The sequence below is a fragment of the Scyliorhinus torazame genome, chromosome 4 (genome assembly GCF_047496885.1).
Source record: "Scyliorhinus torazame isolate Kashiwa2021f chromosome 4, sScyTor2.1, whole genome shotgun sequence".
Lineage (NCBI taxonomy): Eukaryota > Metazoa > Chordata > Chondrichthyes > Carcharhiniformes > Scyliorhinidae > Scyliorhinus > Scyliorhinus torazame.
Genome location: NC_092710.1, coordinates 354353253 through 354372408, shown reverse-complemented (window position 1 = coordinate 354372408; position 19156 = coordinate 354353253). Strand labels below are relative to the sequence as shown.

At 50.3% G+C, this 19156-nt stretch overlaps 1 protein-coding gene across 1 annotated transcript in view; it reads left to right on the top strand.

Moving 5' to 3' along the window:
• ppp2r5d (protein phosphatase 2, regulatory subunit B', delta) overlaps positions 1-12738 on the top strand; it is a 289898-nt gene extending 277160 nt beyond the window's left edge. The window contains exon 16 of the mRNA XM_072500311.1: positions 7215-12738. Coding sequence (XP_072356412.1) covers positions 7215-7352 — 138 coding nt within the window. The 3' untranslated portion in view covers positions 7353-12738. The remainder of the gene's footprint in view (positions 1-7214) is intronic.
• The last annotated feature ends 6418 nt before the right edge of the window (positions 12739-19156 follow it).

Genomic DNA, 19156 nt, shown 5'->3' with positions numbered 1-19156 from the left:
CTTCTACCATGATCTGTGCTCCCAATCCCATCCTTTCCTGCTCTTCCACCTTGGGAATTTCCAGCCGATCCAAAAACTCCATCATTCTCTCCCTCCCATCCGGGGGTTGAGCTTCATACAATTTTTTATAAAATGTCTTAAACACTTCATTCACTCTCTCCGCTCCCCGCTCCGTCTCTCCATCTTCGTCTCTCACCCCCCCTATTTCCCTCGCTGCTCCCCTTTTCCTCAATTGGTGTGCCAGCAATCTGCTCGCCTTCTCTCCATATTCATACTGTACACCCTGCACCTTCCTCCATTGTGCCTCTGCAGTGCCTGTGGTCAGCAAGTCAAATTCCACATGCAGCCTTTGCCTTTCCCTATACAGTCCCTCCTCCGGTGCTTCCGCATACTGTCTGTCCACCCTCAAAAGTTCTTGCAACAACCGCTCCCGTTCCTTACTCTCCTGCTTCCCTTTATGTGTCCTTATTGATATCAGCTCCCCCCTAACCACCGCCTTCAACGCCTCCCAGACCACTCCCACCTGAACCTCCCCATTGTCATTGAGTTCCAAGTACTTTTCAATGCATCCCCTCACCCTTAAGCACACCCCCTCATCCGCCATTAGTCCCATGTCCATTCTCCAGGGTGGACGCCCTCTTGTTTCCTCCCCTATCTCCAAGTCTACCCAGTGTGGGGCATGATCCGAAATGGCTATAGCCGTATATTCCGTTCCCCTCACCCTCGGGATCAATGCCCTACCCAACACAAAAAAGTCTATGCGTGAATAGACTTTATGGACATAGGAGAAAAACGAGAACTCCTTACTCCTAGGTCTACTGAATCTCCACGGGTCCACCCCTCCCATCTGCTCCATAAAATCCTTAAGCACCTTGGCTGCTGCCGGCCTCCTACCAGTCCTGGACTTCGACCTATCCAGCCTTGGTTCCAACACCGTGTTAAAGTCTCCCCCCATTATCAGCTTTCCGGTCTCTAGGTCTGGGATGCGTCCTAGCATTCGCCTCATAAAATTGGCATCGTCCCAATTCGGGGCATACACGTTTACCAACACCACCATCTCTCCCTGTAATTTGCCACTCACCATCACGTATCTGCCCCCGTTATCCGCCACTATAGTCTTTGCCTCGAACATTACCCGCTTCCCCACTAATATAGCCACCCCCCTGTTTTTCGCATCCAGCCCCGAATGGAACACCTGCCCTACCCATCCTTTGCGCAACCTAACCTGATCTATCAGTTTCAGGTGCGTTTCCTGTAACATGACCACATCTGCTTTAAGTTTCTTAAGGTGTGCGAGTACTCGTGCCCTCTTTATCGGCCCGTTAAGCCCCCTCACGTTCCACGTGATCAGCCGAGTTGGGGGGCTTCCCACCCCCCCCCCCCCTTGCCGGTTAGCCATCATCTTTTTCCAGCTTCTCGCCCAGTTCCCACGCAGCTGTATTTCTCCCAGACGGTGCCCCCCCGCCCATCCTTTCCCGTACCCACTCCCCCCTTTCCCCAGCAGCAGCAACCCAGTAATTCCCCCCCCCCCCCGCTAGACCCCCCGCTAGCGCAATTACTCCCCCCATGTTGCTCCCAGAAGTCAGCAAACTCTGGCTGACCTCGGCTTCCCCCCGTGATCACGGCTCGCCCCGTGCGGCGCCCCCTCCTTCCTGCTTCTCTATTCCCGCCATAATTATCATAGCGCGGGATCCAAGCCCGCGCCTCTCCCTCGGCCCCGCCTCCCATGGCCAACGCCCCATCTCCTCTCCCTCCCCACCTCCCCCCATCACCACCTGTGGGAGAAAGAAAAGTTACCATACCGCAGGATTAATCATACAATCCCTCTTCGCCCCCCCCCCCCCCCACTCGTCCCACCACTTTGTCCAAACGTTCATTTTCGTAGTCCAATCATTCCAATTTTTCTTCTACAATAAAAGTCCACGCTTCATCCGCCGTCTCAAAGTAGTGGTGCCTCCCTTGATATGTGACCCACAGTCTTGCCGGTTGCAGCATTCCAAACTTTATCTTTTTTTTGTGAAGTACCGCTTTGGCCCGATTGAAGCTCGCCCTCCTTCTCGCCACCTCCGCACTCCAATCTTGATAGACGCGGATCACCGCGTTCTCCCATTTACTACACCGAGTTTTCTTCGCCCATCTAAGGACCATTTCTCTATCCTTAAAACGGAGAAATCTCACCACTATGGCTCTGGGAGCTTCTCCTGCTCTCGATCCTCGCACCATAACTCGGTATGCTCCCTCCACCTCCAACGGACCCATCGGGGCCTCCACTCCCATTAACGAGTGCAGCATCGTGCTCACATATGCCCCGACGTCCGCCCCCTCCACACCTTCAGGAAGGCCAAGAATCCTCAAGTTGTTCTTCCTTGCGTTATTTTCCAGTGCCTCCAACCTCTCCACAGATCGTTTCTGGTGTGCCTCCTGTATCTCCGACTTCACCACCAGGCCCTGTATATCGTTTTCATTCTCTGCTGCTTTCGCCTTCACGACCCGAAGCTCCTGCTCCTGGGTCTTTTGTTCCTCTTTCAGCCCTTCAATCGCCTGTAATATCGGGGCCAACAACTCTTTCTTCATTTCCTTTTTTATCTCCTCCACGCAGCGTTTCAAAAACTCTTGTTGTTCAGGGCCCCATATGAAACTGCCACCTTCCGACGCCATCTTGGTTTCTGCTTGCCTTCCTTGCCGTTGTTCCAAAGGATCCGCTGCAATCCGGCCACTTTCCTCTCCTTTTTCCATCCGTGTCCAGGGGGAACACCCTTCTGGTTTACCGCACGGTGTTTTCAGCCGTTAAAATTGCCGTTGGGGCTCCTATCAAGAGCCCAAAAGTCCGTTTCACAGGGAGCTGCCCAAACGTGCGACTCAGCTGGTCATCGCCGCACCCGGAAGTGCGTCCTGTTTAATATTGATGGACAGCTCGGGTCCCGTTTAATATTGATGGACAGCTCGGGTCCAGTTAATATTGATGGGAAGCTCGGGTCCTGTTTAATATTGATGGACAGCTCGGGCCCTGTTTAATATTGATGGGAAGCTCAGGCCCTGTTTAATATTGAAGGGGAGCTCGGGCCCTGTTTAATATTGATGGACAGCTCGGGTCCTGTTTAATATTGATGGACAGCTCGGGTCCTGCTTAATATTGATGGACAGCTCGGGTCCTGTTTAATATTGATGGGCAGCTCAGGTCCTGTTTAATATTGATGGACAGCTCAGGTCCTTTTTAATATTGATGGACAGCTCGGGTCCTGTTTAATATTGATGGACAGCTCGGGTCCTGCTTAATATTGATGGACAGCTCGGGTCCTGTTTAATATTGATGGACAGCTCAGGTCCTTTTTAATATTGATGGACAGCTCGGGTCCTGTTTAATATTGATGGACAGCTCGGGTCCTGCTTAATATTGATGGACAGCTCGGGTCCTGTTTAATATTGATGGGAAGCTCGAGTCCTGTTAATATTGATGGGACTGCTCGGGTTCTGTTTAATATTGATGGACAGCTCGGGTCCTGTTTAATATTGATGGACAACTCGGGTCCTGTTTAATATTGATGGACAGCTCGGGTCCTGTTTAATATTGATGGGAAGCTCGGGTCCTGTTTAATATTGATGGGAAGCTTGGGCCCTGTTTAATATTGATGGGAATTCGGGCCCTGTTTAATATTGATGGGAAGCTCGGGTCCTGTTTAATATTGATGGGAAGCTCGGGTCCTGTTTAATATTGATGGACAACTCGGGTCCTGTTTAATATTGATGGACAACTCGGGTCCTGTTTAATATTGATGGGAAGCTCGGGTCCTGTTTAATATTGATGGACAGCTCGGGTCCTGTTTAATATTGATGCACTGCTCGTGTCCAGTTTAATATTGATGGACAGCTCGGGTCCTGTTTAATATTGGTGGACAGCTCGGGTCCTGTTTAATATTGATGGGAAGCTCGGGTCCTGTTTAATATTGATGCACTGCTCGTGTCCAGTTTAATATTGATGGACAGCTCGGGTCCTGTTTAATATTGATGGACAGCTCGGGTCCTGTTTAATATTGATGCACTGCTCGTGTCCAGTTTAATATTGATGGACAGCTCGGGTCCTGTTTAATATTGATGGACAGCTCGGGTCCTGTTTAATATTGATGGCCAGCTCGGGTCCTGTTTAATATTGATGGACAGCTCAGGTCCTGTTTAATATTGATGGACAGCTCGGGTCATGTTTAATATTGATGGACAGCTCGGGTCATGTTTAATATTGATGGGAAGCTCGGGGCCTGTTTAATATTAATGGGCAGCTCGGGTCCTGTTTAATATTGATGGGAAGCTCGGGTCCTGTTTAATATTGATGGACAGCTCGGGTCCTGTTTAATATTGATGGACAGCTCGGGTCATGTTTAATATTGATGGACAGCTCGGGTTATGTTTAATATTGATGGGAAGCTTGGGCCCTGTTTAATATTGATGGGAATTCGGGCCCTGTTTAATATTGATGGGAAGCTCGGGTCCTGTTTAATATTGATGGGAAGCTCGGGTCCTGTTTAATATTGATGGACAACTCGGGTCCTGTTTAATATTGATGGGAAGCTCGGGTCCTGTTTAATATTGATGGACAGCTCGGGTCGTGTTTAATATTGATGGACAGCTCGGGTCCTGTTTAATATTGATGGGAAGCTCGGGTCCTGTTTAATATTGATGGGAAGCTCGGGCCCTGTTTAATATTGATGGACAACTCGGGTCCTATTTAATATTGATGGGAAGCTCGGGTCCTGTTTAATATTGATGGACAGCTCGGGTCGTGTTTAATATTGATGGACAGCTCGGGTCCTGTTTAATATTGATGGGAAGCTCGGGTCCTGTTTAATATTGATGGGAAGCTCGGGCCCTGTTTAATATTGATGGACAGCTCGGGCCCTGTTTAATATTAATTGGCAGCTCGGGTCCTGTTTAATATTGATGGGAAGCTCGGGTCCTGATTAATATTGATGGACAGCTCAGGTCCTGTTTAATATTGATGGACTGCTCGTGTCCTGTTTAATATTGATGGGAAGCTCGGGTCCTGATTAATATTTATGGGAAGCTCGGAGCCAATTTAATATTGATGGACAGCTTGGGGCCTGTTTAATATTGATGGACAGCTCGAGGCCTGTTTAATATTGATGGACAGCTCGGGTCCTGTTTAAAATTGATGGGAAGCTCGGGTCCTGTTTAATATTGATGGGAAGCTCGGGTCCTGTTTAATATTGATGGGAAGCTCGGGTCCTGATTAATATTGATGGGAATTCGGGCCCTGCTTAATATTGATGGGAAGCTTGGGCCCTGTTTAATATTGATGGACAGCTCGGGTCCTGTTTAATATTGATGGGAAGCTCGGGTCCTGTTTAAAATTGATGGGAAGCTCGGGTCCTGTTTAAAATTGATGGGAAGCTCGGGTCCTGTTTAATATTGATGGAAAGCTCGGGTCCTGTTTAACATTGATGGGAAGCTCGGGTCCTGTTTAATATTGATGGGAAGCTCGGGTCCTGTTTAATATTGATGGGAAGCTCGGGTCCTGTTAATATTAATGGACAGCTCGGGTCGTGTTTAATATTGATGGGCAGCACGGGTCCTGATTAATATTGATGGACAGCTCGTGTCCAGTTTAATATTGATGGGAAGCTCGGGTCCTGTTTAATATTGATGGGAAGCACGGGTCCTGTTTAATATTGATGGACAGCTCGGGTCCTGTTTAATATTGAAGCACTGCTCGTGTCCAGTTTAATATTGATGGACAGCTCGGGTCCTGTTTAATATTGATGGACAGCTCGGGTCCTGTTTAATATTGATGGACAGCTCGGGTCCTGTTTAATATTGATGGACAGCTCGTGTCCTGTTTAATATTGATGGACAACTCGGGTCGTGTTTAATATTGATGGACAGCTCGGGTCCTGATTAATATTGATGGACAGCTCGGGTCCTGTTTAATATTGATGGACAACTCGGGTCGTGTTTAATATTGATGGACAGCTCGGGTCCTGTTTAATATTGATGGACAGCTCGGGTCCTGTTTAATATTGATGGACAGCTCGGGTCCTGTTTAATATTGATGGACAGCTCGTGTCCTGTTTAATATTGATGGGAAGCTCGGGTCCTGTTTAATATTGATGGGAAGCTCGGGTCCTGATTAATATTGATGGACAGCTCAGGTCCTGTTTAATATTGATGGACTGCTCGTGTCCTGTTTAATATTGATGGGAAGCTCGGGTCCTGATTAATATTTATGGGAAGCTCGGAGCCAATTTAATATTGATGGACAGCTTGGGGCCTGTTTAATATTGATGGACAGCTCGAGGCCTGTTTAATATTGATGGACAGCTCGGGTCCTGTTTAAAATTGATGGGAAGCTCGGGTCCTGTTTAATATTGATGGGAAGCTCGGGTCCTGTTTAATATTGATGGGAAGCTCGGGTCCTGTTTAATATTGATGGACAGCTCGGGTCCTGTTTAAAATTGATGGGAAGCTCGGGTCCTGTTTAATATTGATGGGAAGCTCGGGTCCTGTTTAATATTGATGGGAAGCTCGGGTCCTGTTTAATATTGATGGGAAGCTCGGGTCCTGTTAATATTAATGGACAGCTCGGGTCCTGTTTAATATTGATGGGAAGCTCGGGTCCTGTTTAATATTGATGGACAGCTCGGGTCCTGTTTAAAATTGATGGGAAGCTCGGGTCCTGTTTAATATTGGTGGGAAGCTCGGGTCCTGTTTAATATTGATGGGAAGCTCGGGTCCTGTTTAATGTTGATGGACAGCTCGGGTCCTATTTAATATTGGTGGACAGCTCGGAGCCTGTTTAATATTGATAGACAGCCCGGGTCCTGTTTAATATTGATGGACAGCTCGGGTCCTGTTTAAAATTGATGGGAAGCTCGGGTCCTGTTTAATATTGGTGGGAAGCTCGGGTCCTGTTTAATATTGATGGGAAGCTCGGGTCCTGTTTAATGTTGATGGACAGCTCGGGTCCTATTTAATATTGGTGGACAGCTCGGAGCCTGTTTAATATTGATAGACAGCCCGGGTCCTGTTTAATATTGATGGGCAGCTCGGGTCCTATTTAATATTGGTGGACAGCTCGGGACCTGTTTAATATTGATGGTAAGCTCGGGTCCTGTTTAATATTGATGGGAAGCTCGGGTCCTGTTTAATATTGATGGGAAGACTGGGTCCATTTGACGACTAACTGTAAACTCCTGTTCCTCCAGGTGAAGAAGGAGATAAAGAAAGAGAAGGCTTTACTACGCCGAAAGTCGGACCTGCCTCAAGATGTGTACACTATAAAGGCCCTGGAAGCACACAAGCGGCCAGAGGAGTACCTCAGCTCGAACCAGGAGGCTCTCTGACGGGATCCGAAGTCAGGATGCTGGAAGAGGCGCCCTCTGTCAGTGTAAAGCAGAGATTGAACTGTTGATCAGTGTTTATGTAAAGCTGCATTCATTCTTTTGTCATCTGCTTATTTTGAGTTTTCCTCCATTTCTGTTGTTGCTCCCCTACCCCTCCACCCCCTCCTTTTCTGTCTGTTTTTTTCGATTGGTTTTTGTTTCACTCAAATGGAAGATAGGAAGCCGAACACATCCAGAGATAGGAGGAAAGAAAACAGATGCCAGTGTCCAAAGATATGTCCCTGTGACTGTGCCCAGCCTGTATCTGTCCAGCCTGGGGTGCCCTGCACTGTCCCTGTGACTGTGTCCAGCCTGGGGTGACCCGCACTGTCCCTGTGACTGTGTCCAGCCTGGGATGACCCGCACTGTCCCTGTGACTGTGTCCAGCCTGGGGTGTCCTGCACTGTCCCTGTGACTGTGTCCAGCCTGGGATGACCTGCACTGTCCCTGTGACTGTGTCCAGCCTGGGGTGTCCTGCACTGTCCCTGTGACTGTGTCCAGCCTGGGGTGATCTACACTGTCCCTGTGACTGTGTCCAGCCTGGGGTGACCTGCACTGTCCCTGTGACTGTGTCCAGCCTGGGGTGACCTGCACTGTCCCTGTGACTGTGTCCAGCCTGGGGTGACCTGCACTGTCCCTGTGACTGTGTCCAGCCTGGGGTGCCCTGCACTGTCCCTGTGACTGTGTCCAGCCTGGGGTGACCCGCACTGTCCCTGTGACTGTGTCCAGCCTGGGATGACCCGCACTGTCCCTGTGACTGTGTCCAGCCTGGGGTGTCCTGCACTGTCCCTGTGACTGTGTCCAGCCTGGGATGACCTGGACTGTCCCTGTGACTGTGTCCAGCCTGGGGTGACCTGCACTGTCCCTGTGACTGTGTCCAGCCTGGGGTGTCCTGCACTGTCCCTGTGACTGTGTCCAGCCTGGGGTGCCCGGCACTGTCCCTGTGACTGTGTCCAGCCTGGGGTGTCCTGCACTGTCCCTGTGACTGTGTCCAGCCTGGGGTGTCCTGCACTGTCCCTGTGACTGTGTCCAGCCTGGGGTGACCTGCACTGTCCCTGTGACTGTGTCCAGCCTGGGATGACCCGCACTGTCCCTGTGACTGTGTCCAGCCTGGGGTGTCCTGCACTGTCCCTGTGACTGTGTCCAGCCTGGGATGACCTGGACTGTCCCTGTGACTGTGTCCAGCCTGGGGTGACCTGCACTGTCCCTGTGACTGTGTCCAGCCTGGGATGACCCGCACTGTCCCTGTGACTGTGTCCAGCCTGGGGTGACCTGCACTGTCCCTGTGACTGTGTCCAGCCTGTCTGTCCAGCCTGGGGTGACCTGCACTGTCCCTGTGACTATGTCCAGCCTGGGGTGTCCTGCACTGTCCCTGTGACTGTGTCCAGCCTGGGGTGCCCGGCACTGTCCCTGTGACTGTGTCCAGCCTGGGGTGTCCTGCACTGTCCCTGTGACTGTGTCCAGCCTGGGGTGACCTGCACTGTCCCTGTGACTGTGTCCAGCCTGGGGTGTCCTGCACTGTCCCTGTGACTGTGTCCAGCCTGGGGTGACCTGCACTGTCCCTGTGACTGTGTCCAGCCTGGGGTGTCCTGCACTGTCCCTGTGACTGTGTCCAGCCTGGGGTGATCTACACTGTCCCTGTGACTGTGTCCAGCCTGGGGTGACCTGCACTCTCCCTGTGACTGTGTCCAGCCTGGGGTGTCCTGCACTGTCCCTGTGACTGTGTCCAGCCTGGGGTGATCTACACTGTCCCTGTGACTGTGTCCAGCCTGGGGTGTCCTGCACTGTCCCTGTGACTGTGTCCAGCCTGGGATGACCTGCACTGTCCCTGTGACTGTGTCCAGCCTGGGATGACCCGCACTGTCCCTGTGACTGTGTCCAGCCTGGGGTGACCTGCACTGTCCCTGTGACTGTGTCCAGCCTGGGGTGATCTACACTGTCCCTGTGACTGTGTCCAGCCTGGGGTGACCTGCACTGTCCCTGTGACTGTGTCCAGCCTGTCTGTCCAGCCTGGGGTGACCTGCACTGTCCCTGTGACTGTGTCCAGCCTGGGGTGTCCTGCACTGTCCCTGTGACTGTGTCCAGCCTGGGGTGACCTGCACTGTCCCTGTGACTGTGTCCAGCCTGGGGTGCCCTGCACTGTCCCTGTGACTGTGTCCAGCCTGGGGTGTCCTGCACTGTCCCTGTGACTGTGTCCAGCCTGGGGTGATCTACACTGTCCCTGTGACTGTGTCCAGCCTGGGGTGTCCTGCACTGTCCCTGTGACTGTGTCCAGCCTGGGGTGATCTACACTGTCCCTGTGACTGTGTCCAGCCTGGGGTGTCCTGCACTGTCCCTGTGACTGTGTCCAGCCTGGGGTGTCCTGCACTGTCCCTGTGACTGTGTCCAGCCTGGGGTGTCCTGCACTGTCCCTGTGACTGTGTCCAGCCTGGGGTGACCTGCACTGTCCCTGTGACTGTGTCCAGCCTGGGGTGCCCTGCACTGTCCCTGTGACTGTGTCCAGCCTGGGGTGTCCTGCACTGTCCCTGTGACTGTGTCCAGCCTGGGGTGATCTACACTGTCCCTGTGACTGTGTCCAGCCTGGGGTGTCCTGCACTGTCCCTGTGACTGTGTCCAGCCTGGGGTGATCTACACTGTCCCTGTGACTGTGTCCAGCCTGGGGTGTCCTGCACTGTCCCTGTGACTGTGTCCAGCCTGGGATGACCCGCACTGTCCCTGTGACTGTGTCCAGCCTGGGGTGTCCTGCACTGTCCCTGTGACTGTGTCCAGCCTGGGATGACCTGCACTGTCCCTGTGACTGTGTCCAGCTTGGGGTGTCCTGCACTGTCCCTGTGACTGTGTCCAGCCTGGGGTGACCCGCACTGTCCCTGTGACTGTGTCCAGCCTGGGGTGTCCTGCACTGTCCCTGTGACTGTGTCCAGCCTGGGGTGTCCTGCACTGTCCCTGTGACTGTGTCCAGCCTGGGGTGATCTACACTGTCCCTGTGACTGTGTCCAGCCTGGGGTGTCCTGCACTGTCCCTGTGACTGTGTCCAGCCTGGGATGACCTGCACTGTCCCTGTGACTGTGTCCAGCCTGGGGTGACCCGCACTGTCCCTGTGACTGTGTCCAGCCTGGGGTGTCCTGCACTGTCCCTGTGACTGTGTCCAGCCTGGGGTGACCTGCACTGTCCCTGTGACTGTGTCCAGCCTGGGATGACCTGCACTGTCCCTGTGACTGTGTCCAGCCTGGGGTGACCCGCACTGTCCCTGTGACTGTGTCCAGCCTGGGGTGACCTGCACTGTCCCTGTGACTGTGTCCAGCCTGGGGTGTCCTGCACTGTCCCTGTGACTGTGTCCAGCCTGGGGTGACCCGCACTGTCCCTGTGACTGTGTCCAGCCTGTCTGTCCAGCCTGGGGTGACCTGCACTGTCCCTGTGACTGTCCAGCCTGGGGTGATCTACACTGTCCCTGTGACTGTGTCCAGCCTGGGGTGTCCTGCACTGTCCCTGTGACTGTGTCCAGCCTGGGGTGATCTGCACTGTCCCTGTGACTGTGTCCAGCCTGGGGTGACCCGCACTGTCCCTGTGACTGTGTCCAGCCTGGGATGACCCGCACTGTCCCTGTGACTGTGTCCAGCCTGGGGTGTCCTGCACTGTCCCTGTGACTGTGTCCAGCCTGGGGTGTCCTGCACTGTCCCTGTGACTGTGTCCAGCCTGGGGTGACCTGCACTGTCCCTGTGACTGTGTCCAGCCTGGGGTGTCCTGCACTGTCCCTGTGACTGTGTCCAGCTTGGGGTGCCCTGCACTGTCCCTGTGACTGTGTCCAGCCTGGGGTGTCCTGCACTGTCCCTGTGACTGTGTCCAGCCTGGGGTGTCCTGCACTGTCCCTGTGACTGTGTCCAGCCTGGGGTGACCCGCACTGTCCCTGTGACTGTGTCCAGCCTGGGGTGACCTGCACTGTCCCTGTGACTGTGTCCAGCCTGGGGTGTCCTGCACTGTCCCTGTGACTGTGTCCAGCCTGGGGTGACCTGCACTGTCCCTGTGACTGTGTCCAGCCTGGGGTGCCCTGCACTGTCCCTGTGACTGTGTCCAGCCTGTCTGTCCAGCCTGGGGTGACCTGCACTGTCCCTGTGACTGTGTCCAGCCTGGGGTGTCCTGCACTGTCCCTGTGACTGTGTCCAGCCTGGGATGACCTGCACTGTCCCTGTGACTGTGTCCAGCCTGGGGTGACCCGCACTGTCCCTGTGACTGTGTCCAGCCTGGGGTGTCCTGCACTGTCCCTGTGACTGTGTCCAGCCTGGGATGACCCGCACTGTCCCTGTGACTGTGTCCAGCCTGGGATGACCCGCACTGTCCCTGTGACTGTGTCCAGCCTGGGATGACCCGCACTGTCCCTGTGACTGTGTCCAGCCTGGGATGACCCGCACTGTCCCTGTGACTGTGTCCAGCCTGGGATGACCCGCACTGTCCCTGTGACTGTGTCCAGCCTGGGATGACCCGCACTGTCCCTGTGACTGTGTCCAGCCTGGGATGAACTGCACTGTCCCTGTGACTGTGTCCAGCCTGGGATGACCCGCACTGTCCCTGTGACTGTGTCCAGCCTGGGATGACCCGCACTGTCCCTGTGACTGTGTCCAGCCTGGGATGACCCGCACTGTCCCTGTGACTGTGTCCAGCCTGGGATGAACTGCACATCCTGACTGTCCAGCCATCCACCACTGACTTTTCTGTGGGCTTTGTAGTTGGCTGTCTGTTGAGAATTGAATGGGTTTGTTCTGTACAAATCAATGTAAAGACTGAAATGTAGATTTACAGATCTGGCATTTGAGTCCCTCCAGTGCGCCGTGTCTTTTTATTTTCTGTTATGCTTCTTTCCGGTTTCCCTTCCTCTCCTAAAGGGTTTTGACTAATGCTGTGGTATGATTCTACAGGTGCCTGCTATCCTCCAGCCAAGTGCTAAAGCAACCATTTAGTGCAGTCAGGCTGTTCGACCATAGAATGCATCACAGTCTGCCCCTGTCCATTGCAGCACTTTTAGGGGTAGCAAGCAGGAGAAGCATGGTTGATGTATCCATTACTAACCCAGGAGAACAAAAGCCAGTTGTTTCTACCCAACCGTAGATTCACCGCAGAAGGAATTGATACCAGTTTGTATATCTCAAAAGCATACCAGTCAGTGCACCTCATCTGTCTGAACAGGGTGAAGTTCCATTGTTCGGGTGACACTCTCTGGCATACAGTTGAATCTGTTGCCCTGTAATTTGTGTCTTACCCTGCTGTTTATTTTTTTTTACCCTATTTGTGCAATCAACAGCTATGTAACATTCAATGAGTGACAGATATATGAATATAACATTGAAATACTTCAGTGTGTGGCAATGATCATCCTTGAAATCCAGCACCAGTCCTTGCATTGAAGTGCTGTACTATCAAAGCGCCAAGCTATCCCTATGGCGACACTTACACAAAGTGTTTTGACAAGCAATCGTAATGATGGGGATTGTACCCTGGGACATTGCTGGTGTGAGCAGTCTTGCCAGCTTCTTCCAGCCTGTCGAGTTGCCACATTCCTTTCCCACAAATGAAAATAAAGCTCTTGGTATTATGCGATTTTTCCTCTTAACAGAATCATGTCAAAGTATTGAATGGAGTGACAAAGACTGTTTAATTTGCTAACACCATATTGATGCCTGGCTGGAGCAGAGGCTGCAGACATCCAATTGTTGCAGAGTCCCTGGGGATTGGTGAAAAATCCAGATGCACAGACTGCCACAGAGTGGGGGATTGTCCTCATCAGCCAGTCCGAGGACCTCAGCTTCTCCGTATAATGGGAATAACGTCCATTTGTGCATTGGTGTGTAGAAGTGGGATTTCCAGAACTCACTGATGTTTTATACATGTGGAGCCAATAAAATGAAGGGTGCAAAAAATAAAATAAAATTACTGCAGATGCTGGAATCTGAAACCAAAGAGAAAATGCTGGAAAATCTCAGCAGGTCTGGCAGCATCTGTAGGGAGAGAAAAGAGCTGACGTTTCAAGTCCAGATGACCCTATGTCAAAGCTGAGATTTTCCAGCATTTTCTCTTTGGAAAATGGGATGAATGCATTTCACCTGCAGAAACTGAATGGGAATCTTGGGTTTGTGCTGGGGTGGAGGTGGAATCTCTGATTAGAGTATCCGAGTCTCACACACACTTTCCCTCCCACCTTGGCACCAGGGTCTGTTCACTTGCTTTCTGAGAATCATGAGGTGTGAGAGCAGACAGTCAATGTGGCAGGCAGTAGTGGGAACCTTGCTGTCTTCCCCATCCCTGACCTGGCCATTGAGATCAGCTGTCATACTCTTTACTCTTTCATTAATTTGATGTAAAACTAATAAGCCTTCCGTCCAACTAGCAATGCGTTCCCATCAAGTGGGACATTCAAGCCCAGTAAAATTGATACATTCTGTTATAAGACTGGAAATATGTATTTTAAATGAAGGACTCTGCCCCACGAGGTATGATCTAGAGATATAGACCAGGGAGGAGATGGACTCCATTCTTTACTTTGGGTGAATAATTGCCCCAGTCAGGCCATCCATACAGTATTCAGTATCCATAAAGGTGTTTATTAAATAGTACAGCACATCTACAAACCACATTGCTTTACCAGATTTTCTTCATTTTGGTAGCATTATTCATTGTGTATGTTGGATATAGGAATTTATACTACTCGCAACCACTGAACATTAGTGACAGCCTGATTTCATTGCTAATGCTTTCTCAGAGTCAGACGGTTGTGGTTTCAGGGCCAGTTTCATTGCTGGTCCATTATTGGTGTGGGAGGGAGGGGGGTCGGCAGTAATTCACTGCCAGTGTTGCTGTCATTCAGAATTGCTAAAATGAGGTCCTGTCAGCTTATTCAGATGCATGTTGAAGATTCCATGACACTAAGAGGGACAAGACATTTCTTAGTATCTGACTCTATATTACTCAGTCAACACCACTGCAGGAAGATGATGTTATTTATTCGCATGCTTGGAATAGGAAATGAATTGGAATATTTGATCAGTAGGAAATGGATTAGCCAGTGATATAAATACAAGGCACTCGTGTTAATGGGAAATTGCACGAAGGAGACTAAAAGCATCAAAAAAGGGAAATGGAATGATGTAGGTTGTCCTTGGGATCTGTGCTGGGGCCTCTGTTTACCATGTATTCAAAAATGATTTGGCTACAAGCATGGGAAGAATTATCTATCAAGATTGCTGGTGCCAAATTAGGGGCCAGGTAAACTGTGGAAAGAATGCAGGCAGAAACCGGCTCACACAGTGGGCAGAAACCGGCTCGCGCAGTGGGCAGAAACCGGCTCGCGCAGTGGGCAGAAACCGGCTCGCGCAGTGGGCAGAAACCGGCTCGCGCAGTGGGCAGAAACCGGCTCGCGCAGTGGGCAGAAACCGGCTCGCGCAGTGGGCAGAAACCGGCTCGCGCAGTGGGCAGAAACCGGCTCGCGCAGTGGGCAGAAACCGGCTCGCGCAGTGGGCAGAAACCGGCTCGCGCAGTGGGCAGAAACCGGCTCGCACAGTGGGCAGAAACCGGCTCGCAGTGGGCAGAAACCGGCTCGCGCAGTGGGCAGAAACCGGCTCGCGCAGTGGGCAGAAACCGGCTCGCGCAGTGGGCAGAAACCGGCTCGCGCAGTGGGCAGAAACCGGCTCGCGCAGTGGGCAGAAACCGGCTCGCGCAGTGGGCAGAAACCGGCTCGCACAGTGGGCAGAAACCGGCTCGCGCAGTGGGCAGAAACCGGCTCGCACAGTGGGCAGAAACCGGCTCGCAGTGGGCAGAAACCGGCTCGCACAGTGGGCAGGCAGGTGACATGAAAAAAGAAACGTAGTTTAAATTTGGGTAAAAGACTGATCAAAAATACAGCCTCAATGATGAGATTATTTTGGGTGGTAAAATTAGAATAAGAGATGCAGAAAGAAAGTAATATTTAGACATAGGCAAAAAGACAAATGTAATTCTGGGTTTTAGATATGACTGTAAAATGAAGTGATATGAATTCATGCGGGAGGTTGGTTCGGTCACAGCTGGAGGATTGTGTGCAGATTGAGCATCCCATTCTAAGATGGATATTCAAGGTAAAGGGAACAATAGTGTTTCTAGAATGCTCCAGCCTCTTCCTCACCAGGATCATGAGGAAATGGAGGCGACCCAGCTTTCACAGTCCAGGTGGAAGAGCCTGATCCATTGCCCCATTTGTAATACATTGGACCAATGCTGTGTAAATGTGGCACCAACAACAGTTTGAGGTTGTAGCCCTAGTTAGTGCATAAGAAAGGTACCAAGAGCAACCACTGACCTGAGGGAACCTGGGGTAGAAGTCCTCATACTGCCTCGTGGTGCAGCTTTACTGGCCTGGGTGTAGAGTCCATCCTGCATTCTGATGGTGAAACTTCACTGCTGTCTCCAGTCTGCCGTCAGATAATTGTTATATCGTGTATGTCTATATTAGTTGTACCAGCCTTTCCTTTCTGTGTAATCATTCAGCAATCCAGCAGGTAGCTATTTCTTGTTCAGTAATCTAGACAGGCAGGTATTTGGTTGTGGGCACTGCACACCCTGCCCCAGATTCCCAGCTCCAACAAGTAGAGCACATTGGTAGGCACCAACCTATTTTCTTGAAGTCGGCCACATGGTGGCACAGTGATTAGCACTGCTGCCTCAGTGCCAGGGACCCAAGTTCAATTTCAACCTTGGGTGACTGTGAAGTTTGCACGTTCTCCGTGTCTGCTTGTGTTTCCTCTGGGTGATCCGGTTTCCTCCCACAGACCAAAAATGAGCATGTTTGGTGGATTGGCCACGCTAAAATTGCTCCTTAGTGTCCAAAAGGTTAGGCGGTGTAACTGGGTTGCAGGGATAGGGTGGGCACTCTTTTGGAGGATCAGTGCAGACTTGGTAGACTGAATGACCTCCTGCACGGTAGGGATTCTGTGATCCTGGTTTTTGGAATGTGCATCAAGCATTGACAGGGTGGCCTAAGTCCCAATAATGAACCCTGGTCCTAGATAAACCTGCTCTACCGACCCTGGTAAATGTGTACTGATGCAAACTGCTGAACTGTTCCTCCAGAATAGTCCAATGAGAATGTAGCTTGCCTTCTAGGAATCTTAAAATTATAGAATCTTTTTGAAGACTTATCCAGGAGCTGTGAAGTGGTTCACACTGAACAAAGCCATTGGAGATGTAATTGGGATGTAAAATGAACAGGAAATTCTGCTAGCAAAGCTGAACAGGGCACGATGAGAAGTGTCGGGGATGTTGCACTTTTTCAAAGAGGTTTTCAGGGTGTTCTTGAAGCGTCCTCAAGGCAGACATTATACTCCAGTACTTACATCCCTGGAGACAAGTAAGCATGTGGCAACTGCTTTAAAAAAACAAATCTAAAATGATTGGGGCAGCAGCTGTGGTCCTCAGCCCAGAATGGTTTCGAAGCCACCACACTACAGATTTCTTTAATCATATAGATGTTTTGAAAATCCCCCAGTGAGGTGACAGTAGGGCTCTCTGTGGAAGTGAAGTCTGAAAGAACAATGAACCTGCCCTCCCCAAACTCACTGAATTTAGCACTCTGTGGCACAAACAGCAGATTTCTGGCACTGCTTTTCAAATCTGTATCCATTTGACAGTGAAGTAAATATTCCAGCTTCTTCCTATTTAACTACAAATCAAAGTTTCTGAAAAGAATGGTTTGTCAGCCTCTGTGGCCAGTCATGGAAAGGGAGTGTTAGAGTTTGCCAGTCTCTCTCCACCTCAATGTCATTTTATGCTTACCTTGTTTTAAGTACAATGTGTTAAGCAACATGTTTAGGCATACTCCGAAAGAGTGCCCACCCTATAAGCAGTATGTTATAATCAGATATCTCTTGGAACATATACAATGTCAGTGAATCCTTACTCAGACTGTAATTTTAAGGTTCAGGCTTGTTCAGGGAGCTTGTATTCAATGTTGCACATATTCATGTACTGTATACTGTTGTATCACTGAGGGTTGTAAAAGAAAACCCCTTCTTGCCTCAGTCTCCTCCCATCCTACCACCAAATACAAGTGTAAAGCCTGTGACAATGCAGCTTTTTTTCTCATTCCAGCAGCTTCTTAATCATTCCAGTCTTAGTTTGGGTCACTTTGGATCCAATTGCACCGTGGTATTGCTGTTGATAGGATTTGGTAGCTATGGGCGTACTAGACCATACCTGCTGGATTCAGGCCTTTAGGTAACTTTGTCCCTACTTACTTTTCGCTCACATTTAGTGCAGGCAAGGGTTGGATTAATTCATTAAGTACGTTAGGACCAATTATTCCTCATCCCAACTACATTGCAACATCAATGTTTTTATAAATTCACAGGATGTGGACATTAACGGCTACACCAGCATTTATTGCCCATCTGTAATGATACCTGGTTTTATATAATTTTTGCCTCCACCAAGATTTTATTCCAAATGTTGATTACCCCTCCCTCTTGGTAATTTTCAAGATTATAATTTTCCAAACTGCTTTCTATATCTTGGTTTGCTCAAGCACCTCCTAGGAATTGTTTCAAATATCTTTGTCTGCCCAGTAGAATGTTTTGTCTAACCTATTAAGAACCATCTGCCCCTCGAACTATAGTGGCATTGACCAATTAGCAATTAAATGGCCACCATCCATTGGCAATGTAGCTAATAGCATCAGGTAAATGACCTTGAGAACTTAGAATGTTGGTGGGCAGAGTAAGACAGCTTCTCTAGTCCTTTGATGAGGGAGTTTAACCCCCCCACACACCATCCTGGTATTCCAAAAGCCATTTCTAGACCCAGCGTTGGCGAGAGCCGATAAGCTACCAGCCTGCTTTCTGTTCGCGAGCAGTATGCATCACTGTAAAGAGAGGCGCAAAAAGACAAGCAACCCAGGCAATATCTTGATAAACTGCCATTCAAGACATCTGTGGACCAGTCACACTGAACCACACTCTGTTTTGTAGCATTCCCAAGAGGGATAGCACCTCTCGCAGCAGAGATGCTGGTATTTTGGCAGTTTTAATGGTTTGTTAAATATTCATGGAGCACTTCTTGAAGGAATCAAAGTCAAGTTTAAAACAGACTTATGAACTGATTTCAGGACATGCTCATTCATTCTGTTCCACTGAAGTGGTTAGCTTTTTTAACTGCTTCCCCTGAGCAAAGATATCACTTTCACCTGTTGTGAAAAGTGCACAGCTGCACCCAGCATTGACTACTGTCAGCAATATTAAATCATTGAGTTGGTGAGTAGAGCCAGGGCAATTTCTTTGGACTGGGACTTGATTTCACATCTGACGGAGGCCTTTAACCATTGCCTGGAATGTGCCAATGCGGTCTGCCTGAATGGTCAAGTCGATGGAAATGTAGCAGTTTCCATTTTGCAGCACATAGGCACTGTTTTAAACTTGCCCAATCGTCCTCATCTTGAACTCACTGAAAGGGGTCAATTCTGTGCAATGAATCATCAACACCTGATCATGGAGTTTTATATATGGAATTTTTTTTCAATTATGGAATTAAGCAACCTCAAAACTAGAGGCAATGGGTTGACAAGCTAAATGAGTAACTGAGGGTCTCCCAGGGAGCTGTAGTGACATTGGACTCTGCTAACTTTCTCAACCCTACTGCAATTGGTATGTGATGATGGCGGGGGGTGGGGGGGGGGGGGGGGTTGAAGAGAAGAGATTCCCAAAAGTAAAATGTCTCAATTTTCTGACTGACACTATTAAGCTGCTCACAGTTAA